This window comes from Stomoxys calcitrans, chromosome 5, assembly GCF_963082655.1.
Source record: "Stomoxys calcitrans chromosome 5, idStoCalc2.1, whole genome shotgun sequence".
Taxonomy (NCBI): Eukaryota; Metazoa; Arthropoda; class Insecta; order Diptera; family Muscidae; genus Stomoxys; species Stomoxys calcitrans.
This window is the reverse complement of record NC_081556.1, coordinates 146,018,891-146,036,984: the sequence shown is the minus strand read 5'-3', so window position 1 is coordinate 146,036,984 and position 18,094 is coordinate 146,018,891. Positions and strand designations below refer to the sequence as shown.

The 18,094-nt window shown below is 35.1% G+C and overlaps 2 protein-coding genes across 6 annotated transcripts in view; both read right to left on the bottom strand.

Annotated features, from left to right (window-relative positions):
• LOC106082651 (probable cytochrome P450 301a1, mitochondrial) overlaps nucleotides 1-2,091 on the bottom strand; it is a 59,449-nt gene extending 57,358 nt beyond the window's left edge. The window contains exon 1 of the mRNA XM_013245285.2: nucleotides 2,027-2,091. The gene's annotated coding sequence lies outside the window, so the exon portion shown is untranslated. The remainder of the gene's footprint in view (nucleotides 1-2,026) is intronic.
• Nucleotides 2,092-2,614: 523 nt separating this feature from the next.
• LOC106082650 (neogenin) overlaps nucleotides 2,615-18,094 on the bottom strand; it is a 328,722-nt gene continuing 313,242 nt past the window's right edge. Inside the window, exons 3-10 of one of the 5 annotated variants that reach the window (XM_013245278.2) lie at nucleotides 16,179-16,968; nucleotides 13,267-13,759; nucleotides 8,003-9,360; nucleotides 7,803-7,927; nucleotides 7,590-7,727; nucleotides 7,344-7,527; nucleotides 2,918-3,096; nucleotides 2,615-2,844 (exon numbers count right to left, since the gene is read on the bottom strand). In XM_013245278.2, coding sequence (XP_013100732.2) covers nucleotides 2,615-2,844; nucleotides 2,918-3,096; nucleotides 7,344-7,527; nucleotides 7,590-7,727; nucleotides 7,803-7,927; nucleotides 8,003-9,360; nucleotides 13,267-13,759; nucleotides 16,179-16,968 — 3,497 coding nt within the window. The remainder of the gene's footprint in view (nucleotides 2,845-2,917; nucleotides 3,097-7,343; nucleotides 7,528-7,589; nucleotides 7,728-7,802; nucleotides 7,928-8,002; nucleotides 9,361-13,266; nucleotides 13,760-16,178; nucleotides 16,969-18,094) is intronic. The other 4 variants (XM_013245279.2, XM_013245280.2, XM_013245281.2 and 1 more) reach the window with 4 other exon arrangements.

Genomic DNA, 18,094 nt, shown 5'->3' with positions numbered 1-18,094 from the left:
ATAAGGGGCGATGAGAGGACATGTTAGAGTATGTTTTATAAATATCAACATACACTTATAACTAGGGTTTGTTTGTTTTGCATTGATTTTGTTTGTCTCGTTTTTGTTTTTTCATTTTCTTGTTTTTTTGTTGTTTGTTTTTAATATATAATATTAATATTTAAGGAGGGGAATAGATTTGTTTGGGTTTTTGTTTTTTGTTTTAATCATAATAAAATATTTTAATTTATAATTAGATTTTATCGTTTTTGGGTTTTTTCTTCATTTTTTAAATATTTAATACACATTTAATATTTACACAGACTTTCAGGGTATAGCAAATGGATGATTTTTTTTTTTATAAAATTAAAAAAAAAAACTTATCTTTGCGTGTTGCTAAAATACATATAAAGTATCAAATCAATTTATTTGAAATAATTTTGATTTTTGAGATGTTTTAAAGGTCATAACTTTCTCAGAGCATTTTAAGGCTGAAGGAGTTGGCCTAGAAAAAAAAACATTTAGGCCATCACATCCTCTAACAATTGTAAAGTCTTATCTGCCTTCTTTATGCCTATGAAATTATAGTAAAATCTTTATCCATGCTGAAAATCATGCTTGGATACTTTGAAATAAAATATCCCTTATCAAAAATTACTATAAGTCTTCTCACATCATTTTTATGGTTCATGAGTAATCAAGGAGTTAAAATTCATTCATATAAAATTTTCTAGTAACAAGTCCCTCAAATAGCAAAGACATCAACCGCTTACGTATGTCTTGGCTTAAACTTAATTGAGCACTTACTGACATTTTAAGCATGTAGCAAAGACACCAACCGCATACATATGTCTTGGCTTAAACTTATTAGAGAACTTACTGACTTTTTAAGCAAATATAAACATAAAACTGTTTAAGGCTTCAATACTAAGACATTTTGAAAAAAAAACATTGTTTGCTGATATTTAATTACAACTAAATGGATTTCGATTAAAATTATACCTTCAAGATAGCAAGAATAACAACCACATCAAGACTCGTGCGAGTGAAAGAGATATTACAGCCAAGCTCACCAATTGCCCAAACCAACTAACATGTTCGCATTGGATTTTGTTTACCAATTTATCGACATCAGCTGTTTTTACTCTACCAAACCAGCTGATTTCGATCAGTTGTTGAACGAATCGAGTGCGAACATGTTGGTGCTTTAATGGTTTAACAATGCCACTGAACGAAAGACTTTTGCTTGTTTGATTCATTCAAACAGCTGACTGCATACTATGTAATCTGCTGGGATTAACATTTCTGCGAATGAAAGTGGTTCACTGAAGTAACGTAGCCTAAAACCCCGTTTACACTGCTCATTAAATCCGGATTTAAGGCTCTCGTCAGCTGATTTTGTAAAGGGAAAACCGATGATCGAGATACAAAATCCGGATTTAAAGAGCAGTGTAAACGGGGTTTTAGTGGGTTTGGGTATTAGTAAATACTCAATTGAATGCAAAACTTGCTAGCATAGCAGCTTTCGTTCGCAGACATGTTAGAATCAGCTGATTTTTAGAAAGAGAAAAACAGCTGTCTCGCACGAATTGGAGAATGAAAGCTGTTAGTTTAAGTGACTTTAAGATGGGTTTTGCAGAAAATTTCTTTCAAAAACTTTGAAAATGTTAAAATTCCTTTTTTGAAATAGCAAAGACAACAGCCATACATTTTTAAGGACAAGATGAACCATACTCAACATTTTGTTAACAGGTGTGAAAATTCAAATCCGCAGTTATCTCAAATTGTTCGACCAAAGTTATAACCCCTAAAACATCCAGCACTCATAATGAGACAAAAAAAACACTATTCGATGTAGTGTCTCAAAATCATTTCTTAAGCCTTTGATTTTTCCCTTTATACATTCTTTTTTTGATTTTTCTTCACACTTCGGGTATTTGGAAGTCAAGGGTCATTATAGAAAACAAACTAAAAAAAGGTTCCACCTTCATAACACATTGCCAAAAAACAAGTTTTTGCACTTCTACTGATATTTGCTAGCACTTACCAGAAACCTTAAATAAAATGGCCAAAATATTCCATATTTGATTGCAAGGCGGATTTAAAAAGGTGGTCTCATACGAACAGCTGCTAACAGCCGGTCAGGTATGACGTAATGCCGTCAGATGTCAGATTTTTGTTTGCATTCTCTTTGTTGCTATCTTCTTTCTCGTTATTCTCTGCTCACGTATACACACACGCACACAAATTTCTTTGCGTGTGTTGGCATAACATCGATGGTTTGTGGTTGTTAAACAAATGAGACCACCTTTAATTGTTTCGCCTTGATTTGATTGCTGCTTTTTTTGATTTTCGGTAATTTTTTCAAATGACTTCTTTTTTTTCAAAATTTTGTTGTTAGAGTGCTACAACTTTCACTGTTTTTCGCTCGTTGAGGTGGTGTTGCTGGTTGTGATGATGATGTTGATGATGGTGATGTTGTGGATGCTATTGATTTCGTTGTGGTCATGGTGGCCGTTGTGGATTTTCGTCTCAATTCTTTAGCTTTAATCGTTGTTGTTGTAATTCTTGGCGTTATGGCAGCTATGATTTTATTGGTTAAAAATAACGGTAATTTAATGGTTTTCTGCTAATGTTAACATTCAAATTCATTGGCCGTAATTGCACTCAAATCTTTCATTAGACCCTCCAAATTGGCCATTTCCTGATTTAGTTCCTCGGTTGAGGTGCTCGGGGCCAATCGTTGAATTTCATCATTGGAATGGGTCACCGAGGGACCACTCTGCAGACGATTAGGTGTGGCGGCTGAGAATGATGGCTTCTTATATGGTGATTGATTTTGTGGACGTATTGTTACGGCAGGAGCTATGAAAATATTTAGAAAAAAAAAGATGCTTGTCAATCCTTTAAGCGGTTAAGATAAACATGTTCAACTTACTGTGTTTATTAACCGGTGTGGTACCACCCGTAGGCGGTGGTCCGGGTACACTGAAACTTTTCAATGGGTGACCTCGTTTGGTACTTTCAATGGTGGAGACGCCACCATTGCTAGCTGCGCCAGAAGGACCACCGGCCACAGAGCCAGGGCCTGTAGGTCCACCAGTATAACCAGGATTGCTGGAAGGAGAGAAGAGGTGAGGGATGTAACACAGAAACAAAAATGGAAAATTTTGTCAAAATGTAATTTTTAAAGGATTTGTACAATTTTGATTTTTTTGATTTTAGGAAATTTTGTCAAAATTTCAGTTTTATAGGAAATTTTATCAAAATTTCATTTTTATAGAAAATTTTTTAAAAATTTCATGTTGATAGGAAATTTTGTCAAAATTTCCTTTTTATAGGAAATTTTGTCAAAATTTCCTTTTTATACGAAATATGTCAAAATTTGCTTTTTATAGGAAATTTTGTCAAAATTTAATTTTTTATAGGAAATTTTATCAAAATTGAATTTTTTATAGGAAATTTTGTAAAAATTTCATGTTGATAGGAAATTTTGTCAAAATTTCCTTTTTATAGGAAATTTGGTCAAAATTTAATTTTTATGGCAAATTTGGTCAAAATTTAATTTTTATAGGAAATTTTGACAAAATGTCATGTTTATAGGAAATTTTGACACAGAAACAAAAATGGAAAATTTTGTCAAAATGTCATTTTTAAAGGAAATTTTGTACAATTTTGATTTTTATAGGAAATTTTGTCTAAATTTCAGTTTTATAGGAAATTTTATCAAAATTTCATTTTTATAGAAAATTTTTTAAAAATTTCATGTTGATAGGAAATTTTGTCAAAATTTCCTTTTTATAGGAAATTTGGTCAAAAATTTAATTTTTATAGGAAATTTGGTCAAAATTTCATTTTTATAGGAAATTTTAATTTTTATAGGAAATTTTGTCAAAATTTCCTTTTTATAGGAAATTTAGTCAAAATTTCATTTTAATAGGAAATTTGGTCAAAATTTAATTTTTATAGGAAATTTTGCCAAATTTTAATACAGGAAATTTTGTCAAAATTTTACTTTTATAGGAAATTTTGACAAAATGTCATGTTTATAGGAAATTTTGATTTGTATAGAAAATTTTGTTAACATTTCTTTTTTATAGAAATTTTGGCGAAATTTTATTTTTATAGTAAATTTTTCAAAATTTCGTTTTTATAGAAAATTTTGTAAAAATTTCACTTTTATAAGAAATTTTGTCAAAAACTTCATTTTTGTAAAAATTTTGTCAAAATTTAATTTATAAAGGAAATTTTGTCAAAATTTAATTTTTAATAGAAACTTTGTCAAAAAAATTTGTTTTTATAAGAAATATATCAATATTTAATGTTTATAGAAAAATTTAGTCAAAATTTAACTCTAATAGGATATTTTGTCAAAATTTCACTTTTATAGGAAATTTTGTCAAAATTTCACTTTTTAAGGAAATTTTGTCAAAATTTCACTTTTATAGGAAATTTTGTCAAAATTTCACTTTTGAAGGAAATTTTGTCAAAATTTCACTTTTATAGGAAATTTTGTCAAAATTTCACTATTATAGGAAATTTTGTCAAAATTTCACTATTATAGGAAATTTTGTCAAAATTTCACTTATATAGGAAATTTTGTCAAAATTTCACTTTTATAGGAAATTTTGTCAAAATTTCCGTTTTATAGGAAAATGTGTCAAAATTTCTATTTTATAGGAAATTTTGTTCAAGTTTAATTTTCATAGGAAATTTTGTCAAAATTTCACTTTTATATGAAATTTTGTCAAAATTCCACTTTTATAGGAAATTTTGTCAAAATTTCACATTTATAGGAAAATTTGTCAAAATTTCACTTTTATAGGAAATTTTGTCAAAATTTCACTTTTATAGGAAATTTTGTCAAAATTTCACTTTTATAGGAAATTTTGTCAAAATTTCACTTTTATAGGAAATTTTGTCAAAATTTCACTTTTATAGGAAATTTTGTCAAAATTTCACTTTTATAAGAAATTTTGTCAAAATTTCACTTTTATAGGAAATTTTGTCAAAATTTCACTTTTATAGGAAATTTTGTCAAAATTTCACTTTTATAGGAAATTTTGTCAAAATTTCACTTTTATAGGAAATTTTGTCAAATTTTCACTTTTATAGGAAATTTTGTCAAAATTTCCGTTTTATAGGAAAATTTGTCAAAATTTCTGTTATATAGGAAATTTTGTAAAAATTTCAGTTTTATTGGAAAATTTGTCAAAATTTCCGTTTTATAGGAAAATGTGTCAAAATTTCTGTTATATAGGAAATTTTGTAAAAATTTCAGTTTTATAGGAAAATTTGTCAAAATTTCACTTTTATAAGAAATTTTGTCCAAATTTAACTTTTATAGGAAATTTTGTCAAAATTTCACTTTTATAGGAAAATTTGTGAAAATTTCACTTTTATAGGAAATTTTGTCAAAATTTCACATTTATAGGAAATTTTGTCAAAATTTCACTTTTATACGAAATTTTGTCAAAATTTCTCTTTTATAGGAAATTTAGACACTTTGCAATGGTTGGTGATGAGTACAGCGCCTACTAGAGCACTGGAGACAGTTCAAGAGGCCGACCCATAGACTATGAGGCTATGTGACATACAGCGATTGGAGACTGAATAGAAGATAGGAGCTGGTCAGGAGCAGGTCTGGATGGCTTGGAACAGGTTTTGAATCGAATACCTTAGACAACACATGAGATGGACTGCAAGACACTGTTGCCAGTGGTAGAGTCTTTGTTTGACGGAACTCTAAAATTGCCATCTGGTAGTTCATGCTAAACGATGGATCAAAGCAAGAGAATAGAACGGGTTGTATATTTGTATTGAAAACCGACCCAGAGACTGAATTCGGCTTTAGCCTGCCTGACTATAAGACTTTCCTGCAGACGTTGTAGCCACATTTGCATGTGGAGTTGGCGATCCTCGTCATGCTCGGTCTATATGACCGATCGTCGCGGGAACATGGCGGCCATCGGTTATTTAAAGGTGCTAATAACTCGCCTTGTCGTTTCGAGCATCATAGGCACTGAGTATTTAAGCAAAAACGCCAGTCGGCCTCTCACTAAGACTCTACCCTCTATACCGCTGATTCTGCGCGACTGCAGTTGCAGCTACTCCGTATGGAGCATTCCACTATTCGCAACCTGTGCACGTATGAGGAAGTTCGCGGTAGCTCCCAGCGTAGCTTCTCGTGATAACGAAGAACACCACACAGATTGAAGTTCAACGTTCCATCCTGTGTGATGCTCAAAGCTATCCAGTGTAGGATTAGGTGTATGTCCATTGGCCTAGGTGTATGTCCAACATATTTGTTCAGATGTCCAACCTAACCTCGTGCTTGGTGCACCCTCAGAGGCATTTCTATGGTTCGCTTATGGTTTAGTAGCCACATTTGCATGTGGAGTTGGCGATCCTGGTCATGCTCGGTCTATATGACCGATCGTCGCGGGAACATGACGGCCATCGGTTATTTAAAGGTGCTAATAACTCGCCTTGTCGTTTCGAGCATCATAGACACTCAGTACTTAAGCAAGAACCGGCGCCAGTCGCCCTCTCACGAAGTCTCTCCACTCTATACCGCTGATTTTCCGCGACTCCAGATGCAGCTACTCCGTATGGAGCATTCCCCTATACGCAACCTGTGGACGTATGAGGAAGTTCGTGGTAGCTCCCAGCGTAGCTTCTCGTGATAACGAAGAACACCACAACACCGTTCCAGCCTGTGTGATGCTCAAAGCTATCCCGTGTCGGTTTAGGTTATGTCCAACTTATTTCTTTAGGTGTCCAACATAAACTCGTGCTTGGTACACCCCCAGAGGCATTTCTATGGTTCGCTTATGGTTCAGTATCGGAAGCTGTTATCTGTGTGTTTTTTAAAGAGATAGGGAACTGCTGGTATTACTCCTCTTGGCCCCATGGGTGAATAGATGGTTATGTCACTTGCCGAAAACAGAAAGTGGAAAGGCCCCATGAACATTGAGGATTTCAAAATGTACCGATTAAAAATGAGAAAAGACACAATAGTGTCGGTGTGTCCATCACTGTCATAAGGTGTCGATAAAAAATGTTCCCGGTTGATTTGATTCAGTTTTGGTCTGCTTAGTTCTTTTCGATGAAGCGTAAGATAATAAGGCGCAAAATAGGGTCATAAACAGGTATTCGACTAGCAAGAAGGCGGTGGCAATCCTCCTCGAATTACCATTGCAAGGCTTATTGGTGGGATTACTACCAGAGGTTTTGGTCTGTCGCTATAACCTCAAGTAGCTGCTTCTAGCCCTATCAGTTTAGCACTTTCCAGGAATTATTCCAGTTCCCTGATACCCACCTTCGATAGACCATGAACCAATGAATCCAAAGATAAAACTTACCAGAAATTAGAGTCATATGTGCCATACGGATGTTCTGGCGTTTGTGCCAGCGAATTATTCTGAGGCTGTGATAGACTTTGCTGTGACAGACCTGTGTCAACATTCATGTGAGATCTATTGGCAGGAATGTTATATTGGGTACGGGGATATTGGGGCCTTTCCATGGTGGAATTCAAAGAAGTGGCTGCAAATATTAAAGGCAATTAGCATTGGAAATTCACATCCAACATTCAATCTTCAACTTACTCATATAACCTGGCACATATGAACGTTTATCCAAAGAGTTGGTTATGTGGTTGGGCACCGGTGTATCCACTTCGTAGTCATGACCCACTGAACGGGGCAGGGTTAAGGCACCACTGCTGGAGGCAGCATCGCTGCAACCTGAAATTCCCCCAAGAGAAAACCCCAAGCAATAAAGTGCACCTGGCCAAATACCAAATATACCACCCTACTTACCTGGTGTTGAGCCATGCATGGTCTTGTCGATATTCTTCAATTCCATTTGATCATGATGTATCCATAGATCTGGTGGTTTGGGTACACCCACATTATTCTTCTGATAGCTGTTCGAAGATGGGAGACTAAAAAATTAGAATTTCGGTTTGGATTGGTGTTTTGGCATTTTGTCTTTTTAATCAACAAATCACTGGACTTACCTCTTTTTCGTATGCTCCGGAGTCGATTGGGGTTTACGGCGACACATTATCACTATGACCGCCACCACAATGAACAGTATGAGGGCAAAGCCAAAGATAATCATATACAAAATCATTTCGTTGTTTATACCTTTGCCGCTAATGGTGGCCGGTTCGTGTTTGACCACCACATGACCCGTGGTATAGGCCACCAAAGCAGAGAAGGGGGCCGTGTTTGCACCGCCTCCTGGACCATTGGCTATCTTGTTTGTTCTGGCCTGAACTTTGAAGTAGTATGTGGTGTAGGGCTTAAGATTGGGTAAAATAAATGAGGTTTCCTCCCCACTAAAGGTCTGTATATTCCAATCGCGATCTCGTTTTGTAGTATCGGTGGTGTAGTAAATATTGTATCCTGTTATGGGGTAGACTGTATGCTTGGGCTTCATCCATTGTAGTATGACATTCAGGGGATTCTGTTCATCGGGTTGCACAGACAATTCTCGTGGAGGTGTTATGGGCACATTCTGATAGGTGGTATTTAAAACAGCCATAGACCAGTCCGATTCTCGACGTCCTTTGACAACTTTTACCGAAAACTCATATTGAGTATTGGGCCTGAGATCGGTGACCATGGTGTTCTGATCCGAGGCATTTTGATAGCGATAACGTGGCGAGGGCGAAGAAATGCCATAACGCACCACATAGTGGCGATTATCGGTTACATGCTGATTGGAACTTAATTTGGTATCTATCCAATAGAGCACTATCGATGAACTGGACATGGTTATGGCTCTCAAGCCCACAGGCACCTCTAGGGGTGTGGGGGTTTCTATGGGATCTTCATTTGTGGTCTTGATATTGTCGTAAACGGGAGGGCCATCGCCTTGTATGTTGCGCGCCCTCAGCGATACCACATACTCGGTATTGGCTTCGAGATCTTTCAGCTCATAGTAGCGATCGGTTTCCTTTAGTTCCACAGTATTTTCATCGGGAATGCCTCGACCCCAACCCAAGACATAGCTGCGTATTTTAATCTCATGCTGTTGAGGAGGTCCCCAGTGCAAGGCTATAGTTCCCGCTCCTGCATGGGTACCCATCCATACAGGCCGTCCGGGCACCTGTGTCTCATCCAAATCATTTTCCAAAGTCATAACGCGATACCATTCGGTAAAGGGTCCCGAACCATTTACAGTCATGGCTGCTATTTTCACTTGATATTCCGAATTGCGATCTAGGCCACCCAATTCGTAGTAACGAATATTGGCCGGGGTACTTTTGACCTGAGGAGCATCTTTCAATTTGCGATAACGAATCTTATAGCCAGTAATTTGACCATTGCGTTCCTCTTCCGAAGGCGGTTCCCAGTGAATGGTAATGGACTGGAAAAGAGAAATGAGTTCATGAAATTCATGTAGTGAGGTGAAGGTAGCGAAAATTAAAAAAAAAAACACAAAATCCCATACAATACAAGGATTGATTTTTTAAGCTGTTCGATAAATAAAAGCTTAAAATCGCTTTTTTAGATTAATGTTGCAATTATATGTTGTATTTAATATTAGTCGTATCCAGTGCAAGTTAGTTGTACTGTATAGAATAACAGTGTAAAAGATGTCCTGTTATCGATATATTAGTTATCGATATCATGTGATAACAGATAATAATAACCGATAAATCGTGATTTGTGCTGTATGGTATTAAAACAAAACGAAACAGTCGTTCTCTATTTCGTTATCAATCATGATCGTTCTTGAAACTCAATTGAAAATTAATCGATTTTCGATAACTAATGAAAATTTAGAATTTTCTTAAAATTTTTACTGAGCTTAGATTGAAGTAACGTCATTACATCGGAAATATAGCCGCAAATTGATCCATAGTCGAAAACTGATTAATACTAAAATTATGGGATAATATTTAACACAATAAACGATTATCGATAACTAATAATATAAGTGTAAATTCTGAAATATTATTTTACTTCTAAATGAGGCACAATATGGACATATCAGGTTAATATTGGTCTATTTTCGATAGTCGATTACTTTTACAAGATTTAAAAGAATTGGGGTATTCAACGATCCATCGATGTTGAAAATGATTGATTAACGATAACTTATAGAGTATATAGAAAGAAAATAAAAATACAAGTTTAACGTTAAAAACGTCATGACCTAAACTGTACCTTAAAAAAAAATTTAGCTCAAAAGTTGACTGAACTCCAAGACTAGCCGTTTAAACACTTAAGAACTTTAAATAAAAGTTTATAGATTATATATGCAAAATATCAATTATCGATAAATATTAAAATTTCTATATTTCGTCGAAGTACTTAGGAGTTTGCCTAGTTTTAATGGAAGTTGTATATCGACTTCAAAATTAATCTACGATATAGTCAGTTGTAGACGATAGCAATTCACTATTTTAACCATTAAAATCTATAATTTTTTGGGCCTTTTTTAATCATCTATTTAATCAATACCAAATAGATCGACTACAATGTAATCGATTGTGCTTGTATTAATAGTTTAAAATTAAAATAAGAATAGACAACAAAATGACAAAAGTAATCTTTAATGATGGATCAGCAAAAAATCAATTATTGATTGCAAAAATCGATAACTAAAGTTGATGAACAATTGCGAAAATCGATAATCGATTATAAAAATAGTTATGGATTAAAAAAGTTGATTACAAATATAGATTATCGATTACAAAAGATTATAAAATAGTTATAGATTACAAAATCGATTATCGATTACAAAAGATAATAAAATAGTTCTAGATTACAAAATCGATTATCGCTTACAATATCGATTTTCGACTAATTTCAAATCTAATTTTACAACAAAACTTGACTACAAATAACTAGGTACAACGAGAGCAATAGATTATCGATTATCCTCCATTTAATTTTTGTGGAAATTACTAAAATATAATCGATTTCTTTTTGTAATATTTAAATAGTTACACATTGAGATATGAATCAGCAACAAAATAAACAAAAGTAATCTTTAGCAATCGACTACAAAAAATTAAATGATCGATTACAAAAAAAAAACATTTGTCGATTCAAAAATTGGTTATCAATTACAAAATATTTATTATCGTTTAAAAAATTAATTATCGTTTACAAAAATTAATTATCGTTTATAAAAATTAATTATCGTTTAAAAAAACTATTTATCGTTTACAAAAGTTAATTATCGTTTTCAAAAATTAATTATCGTTTACAAAAATTAATTATAAGTTACAAAAATTAATTATCGTTTGCAAAAATTATTTATCGTTTGCAACAATTATCGTTTCAAAAATTTATTATCGATTACACAAATCGATTGTTGAATTATTATTCCTGCAACTATTTTAGCAGATTTTTTAACCACCTATCCGGCTAGCAATAGCCTCCCTAACCGCAAGCATACCAGCAATACTAGATGGGATAGTACAGATCTCTGTCGGTTGGAATATTATCGTCTAGCTGATGCCATTTGTAGAAAACCACTGTAACATATCATTAATTTGGGGATTTGTATATATCTGGAGTAATTTATACTCCAATTTATATATGTCTGGAGTAATTTTAACCTACTAACTCCACCAAACCATTGATTTCTGGTGCGACTATTATAGCCGCTTTATCTCAAGCTTTTATCGAATTTAATTTTAACTACATACATTTATTATTTTAATATTGCCTTTAAATGTATCTCAAGTATCAATATCAGAGTAATCGAATGGAAACGTTGGTAATCGAAAGTCGATAACCATTAACATCGTTTTTTTTGTTAGGACTAACAGTAACCAAAAAGGTATAGAAAATCGAACTAAAACATTGCACCTACAATAGTCGAATGTAAACATTAGTAATCGATAAATATTGAAATCGATTTATATTTTACTTGTTTTTTTTTAAACTTAAATCGATTTATTGTACTCAAATCGATTATTAATAATTTACATAAACTACTGTCGACGGTACGGGAAAACTATGAACATCACACAGGCTGCAACTTTGAGCTCTGCTCTGTATGGTGGTCATATATAGTTATCACGCGAAGCTCAGCTGAGAGCTACCGGGAGCATCCTCAGGTTGCGAATAGTGGTATCCTTTGTATACGCAGTAGCTGCAACTGCAGTCGCGGACAATAAGCGGTATCGAGTGGTGAGTCTCAGTGAGAGGCCTGGCGGCACCGGCTCTTGCTTAAATACTGAGTGCCTATGATGCTCGATATGACAAAGCGAATTTTTGGCGCCTTGAAATAACAAATGGCCGCGGCGATCGTTCCTAGGGACCGGAACGAGCTTACTCATCTTTAGAAGTTTGACAAGTATAAATACCACTACGACAACAACAACAACAACTGTCGCTAAAAATTTGGTTCGATAAAAGTTTTCAGCATACAAGATTTTACATACACAAAGTATGTTAAAAAAAAACTTCGTCACGAATCGAAAACAAATCACCTTGGTAATCGCTTTCTATAAACATTACAATCGATTATTTATTTTGTTATTGGTGTTATTATTTCCAATTATCTGTTTTTGTCGAAATCGATTGTAAGTAATCAATCGACCGTAAAATCAATTTTATGTTTGCCTCAAAAATCGATCACAAAATTATCGAATATTAACTTTAGTATTCAATTATGGATAACATTGATATTTGTATAAACTTTTTAGTGTCATTATTTAAGTCGATTCACCCCAACCTATAAGCGCCCTGTAGCAGCGATGGTACAAAACTCTAGGGGGTGAAGCATTCGATTACCACCAAAGGCTTTGGTCTGCTGGCACTGTCGTATTACAAGGGTCAACATTTGTTTTAGTAAGTATGGTTAAAGACTTAGAGCTGGCAAAATATCGATGGCACTGTTGAAACTACCGATAATATTTTTATCGGTATAAATATTACTACCGGTAATATTTTTCTCATGACTTCCAACTGAGTGTATTAAAATTCGTCTTATTTGGTCTGTGCATTGATATTGCTTCTATATATAAAGCGATCTCCCGATTTGTACTTCTCATTTTCGTTTGAAATAAAGGTGATGGGTAATTAACGATAGTATCGATGCTATCGATATTTATTATTGAAACTATCGAAAATATCGAATGTTGCGATTATCGATAGTTTGCCAGCCCTATAAAGAAAATTCAAAATCTAATATCGATAAAGATGTTCATACTCAACAGTTTACTATTGGCCATATACTCCAAATTGTTATCGATAAATTGTCATCGATTTATATTTCGTTATTATGCTCTCTTTCATTAAGTACACTTACCGTTGAACTTGTTACCTCCAGGGTAACATTATTTGGTGGCTCCGAAGGCATAGAGGAGAAAGTCTTCACGCGTATCTCATTTGAGGGATCTCCCATGCCATTTTTATTAAATGGCACCACAGTAATGGTGTAATCGGTATAGGGCCTTAATTCGGTTAATACAGCATCCAGGGCAGTGCTGTCATGGAACATTTCGGGACCATTATCACCCTCTGAGTAATAAATGCGATATTTCAAAATTTCTCCATTCGTCACGGTGGGCTCCTGCCATTTGACATAGATTTCTTTGTGATTGCGGGCATAACCTTCAACATTGGTGGGTGGTCCTGCTATATTCTCTTCGGGTTGGGTTAAGACTTCGAGGGGTTCCGAAGAATCTCCAGGACCGAAATTTGTATTGGCCACAACTCGAAATAGATAGGTACGGCCGGGTATCAGTGATTGGATGTTAACTTGTTGATCATCATGGGATTTGGTGACAAGTTTTAGTTCTCTGTGTAGCAGAAGGTAATGGTAAAGTGGAAGTTTATTAGTTATAAAGTTTTTATTATAAGAAATATAAAAATATTGATTTTTAAATAATCTGCAGCCTGGTAACTGCAGGCAGAGCTCTTCAGTTAACGTTATGTCAAAATCATGTGACGTTTTAAAATTTTAAAATTAAAAACAGCTGATTTTGATGTATCACATGCCTTGCTTTGTATGTCAACATCAGCGGATTTTTATACCCACCAACACATCGAAATATCCATTTCCGACCCTATAAAGTATATATATTCTTGATCAGCGTTAAAATCTAAGACGATCTAGCCATGTCCGTCCGTCTGTCTGTTGAAATCACGCTACATTGTTTAGAAATAGAGATATTGAGCTGAAACTTTGCACAAATTCTTTTTTTATCCATAAGCAGGTTAAGTTCGAAGATGGGCTATATCGGACTATATATTGATATAGCCCCTATATAGACCAATCCACCGATTTAGGGTCTTAGGCCCATAAAAGCCACATTTATTATCCGATTTTGCTGCAATTTGCGACAGTGAGTTTTGTTAGGCTCTTCGACATTTTTTTTCAATTTGGCCCAAATCGGCTCAGATTTAAATATAGCTGTCATATGAACCGATCCGCCGATTTAGGGTCTTAGGCCCATAAAAGTCACATTTATTATCCGATTTTACAGAAATTTGGGACAGTGAGTTGTGTTAGGCCCTTCGACATCCTTTTTCAATTTGGCTCAGATCGGTTCAGATTTGGATATAGCTGTCATATAGATCGATCCGTCGATTTAGGGTCTTTGACCCATAAAAGTCACATTTATTGTTCGATGTCGCCGAAATTTGGGACAGTGAGTTGTGTTAGGCCCCTTGACATCTTTCAGCAATTTAGGCCAGATCGGTCCAGATTTGGATATAGCTGCCATATAGACCGACCTCTCGATTTAAGGTTTTGGGCCCATAAAAAGCGCATTTATTGTCCGATGTCGCCGAAATTTGGGACAGTGAGTTGTGTTAGCCCCTTCGACATCCTTTTTCAATTTGACTCAGATCGGTTCATATTTGGATATAGCTGCCATATAGACCGATCTCTCGATTTAAGGTTTTGGGGCCATAAAAGTCGCATTTATTGTCCGATTTCGCCGAAATTTGGGATAATGAGTTGTGTTAGGCTCTCCGACATTCTTCTTCAATTTGGCTTAGATCGGTCCAGATTTGGATATAGCTGCCATATAGACCGATATTTCGATTAAAAGTCTTGGCCCCATAAAAGAAGCATTTATAATCCGATTTCACTGAAATTTGACACAGTGACTTACGTGTTCAGATCGGAACATATTTCGATATAGCTGCTATGGGCCATTAGGTATGCATTTTTCACCAGATTTTGCAAAAGGTGGTTTACATATATACCCGAGGTGGGGGGTATCCAAAGTTCGGTCCGGCTTAACTTAACGCCTTTTTACTTGTTTTCAGTCACAAGGCTTTTTTCGCTTTTAAAACCCTAAATTGACTTTTTCTTCTTGAATTTCCATAGCTTAGATTGTCTTTAATTTTGTTTTCATTTGTCAACATTTACTTCCGTTCAAATCAAATTAAATCGACATTTAGTAGCATCAAAGAAAAGTTTTCTCATATTGTGATTTTGTGCTTAGGGGAACAAATATTACCCTCTTTCAAAGCGGATATCCTTTGATGTCTGTCTGTCTGTCTCTTCTTCGTTGGCATTCAAATGCATAAGAATTCTTATACTTGTGCTACCCTTCAGAGTAAGACGTGGCAAGGAGGGAAAGGAAGTAAAAAAAAAGAACAAGAAATGTTTCTCAAAAGGCAATAAATACAATAAATGTATTATGTATTCGCCCTTCGCTCGAGTGCGTGAGACAAAAGGACATTTCCATTGGGTGCTCGAACGACAAGTAAGATTTGGTCATATTTGCATTTAAATGTTTAACAAGGCGATTGTTAATACACAATCAAAAGGACTAAGAGAGAGGCAAAAAATGAATGCGGAATAAACCAAAGGAAGAAAGCAATTCATATAGAAATAAATCTGAACGCACTAAATCATTTCTCTTTTTGTTTGAAAGACCAAAGACCTTAGAGCAGAAACAAATTTCGAAGAGTAATTGCTCGAGTGTGGGATGTCCTTGTTTGGCCACATTCCATGCTTTTAATGCAAAACAATGGAGGGATAAAAACATAAAAATCACATTTAATACCAAAGAAGAAAAATGCAATAAATTCTTTTGAAGGCAATCATTGGAGCAAGGAGCAGACAAAACCCAATCAAAGAAAACGACCACAAATGGCCACTGGGGGAATGTCTTATGCCAGCACTCGCTCACATACACCATTCATAACCCCCCATTAGTCATAACTTAGATTTCTTAGATTACATTCACATAGGCCACTTACCTTTCACTGTTCTGCATTTTGTAGTATACGGTGTAGGAGACCACCTCGGCAGGATTCTTGATGGGCTCTATCCAGCTCAGCGTTACAAAACGAGGCTTCACAATCTGTGCCACCAGATCTCGCGGAGGGCCTGGCAGCCGACTTATCAGGCCCGAGCTCAGCACAGTGCCCTTGCCATTGTTGTGCAGGCCACCGCTTCCACCACCTTCAGGTAAATCTAAAACTATAGAAGACGAACGGGAGGAGGTTTGTTCGGGTGAATTCGATACACCAAGAGAGGGATTGGTTCTTCTTTTATTGGTCCAAGAATTTAAAATTTTATTAGGATCATGCCCATTCTTGTAGGCATTGATAAACTCCTCATTAGCCGTTGGATCATCATAGTCATCATCATCGTCAGTTTCTCCCCCATTGGTTAGAGGAAGTTGCGATTTCGTTTCCATTGATTTTTCATAATCATGAATATTTCTTGATAACTCTCTTGAGAGATTTCCATCAGCTGGATCTTCAGCATATTGCATGAGATCTTCAAAATGACGATCGTTCATGGGTTGTTCGGGAAAATTATTGAACTTCTTATTACCCTTCTGTGAGAGTAGACTATCGAAGGAACTTTTCGAAATAATGCGAGTGGTTTCTACCGAATCACCCGATTTGGTGCGTACTTCACCTGAGTTAAACTTATTTTTTCGCCTATTCTTCAAGGGTATAGGGGGCGGCTGTGGCCCATAGTCTAGATATAGGGATTTTGTAGTTTGTGATTGAGTTTTACGATTGTTTTTCAATTTGCCTTGATTGGGTGGAGGTGACGATGTGGTGGTTAAGGAATTTCAGGGAAAGGATCAAGGAGTTGGGATAGAACAGGAAACAGAAGAAAACGAAAGACATATAAAAAATAAAAAAAAACAAATATTAATATAAAAAAATAAAAACAATTCTATAACAAAAGTAATTATAATAACAAATTGAACAATAAAAAATATATATAAAATAACACCATGCAACACAAGACAACAACAGCAGCTTCTGATCTCAAAAATATTGTCTATATACAACAGAAGCTTTGAAGAAAAACCATAGAAAAAGTTTGCAAATTTCAAATAAAAAGAAATTTTGTATAGAAAAAATTTAATAAAATAAAAAACAAAATCGGACTATAACCGATTTGGACGATAAATGAATGCTTAACATTGTAGAAGTCATTGTGTAATATTTCAGTTCATTCGGATGAGAATTGCGCCTTGTAGGGGCTCAAGAAGCAAAATCGGGAGCTATATGGCAGCTGTATCAAGCTATAGATCGATTCAGACCATATTACACACGTATGTTGAAGATTATGAGAGAAGGCGTTGTAGAAAATTTCTGCCAATTTGGATGAGAATTGCGCCCTCTAGAGGCTCAAAAAGTCAAAATCCCAGATAGACTTATATGGCAGCTATAATTCAGCCAAATCGGATGAGAATGGCGCCCTCTAGAGGGTCAAGATGTCAAGACCCAAGATCGGTCTATATGGCAGCTATACCAGATTATAAACCGATTTGAATCATACATAACACAGTAGTTGGAAGTCATAACAAAACACTTCATGCAAACTTTCAGCCAAATCGGATGAGAATTGCGCCCTCTAGAGGCTCAAGAAGTCAAGACCCAAGATCGGTTTATATGGCAGCTATATCAAACCATGGACCGATTTGATTCGTACTTAGCACAGTTGTTGGAAGTGATACCAAAATACTACGTGCAAAATTTCAGTCAAATCGGATGAGAATTGCGCCCTCTAGAGGCTCAAGAAGTCAAGACCCAAGATCGGTTTAGGTGGCAGCTATATCAAAACATTGACCGATTTGAATCATACATAACACAGTTGTTGGAAATGATACCAAAACACTACGTGCAAAATTTCAGTCAAATCGGAC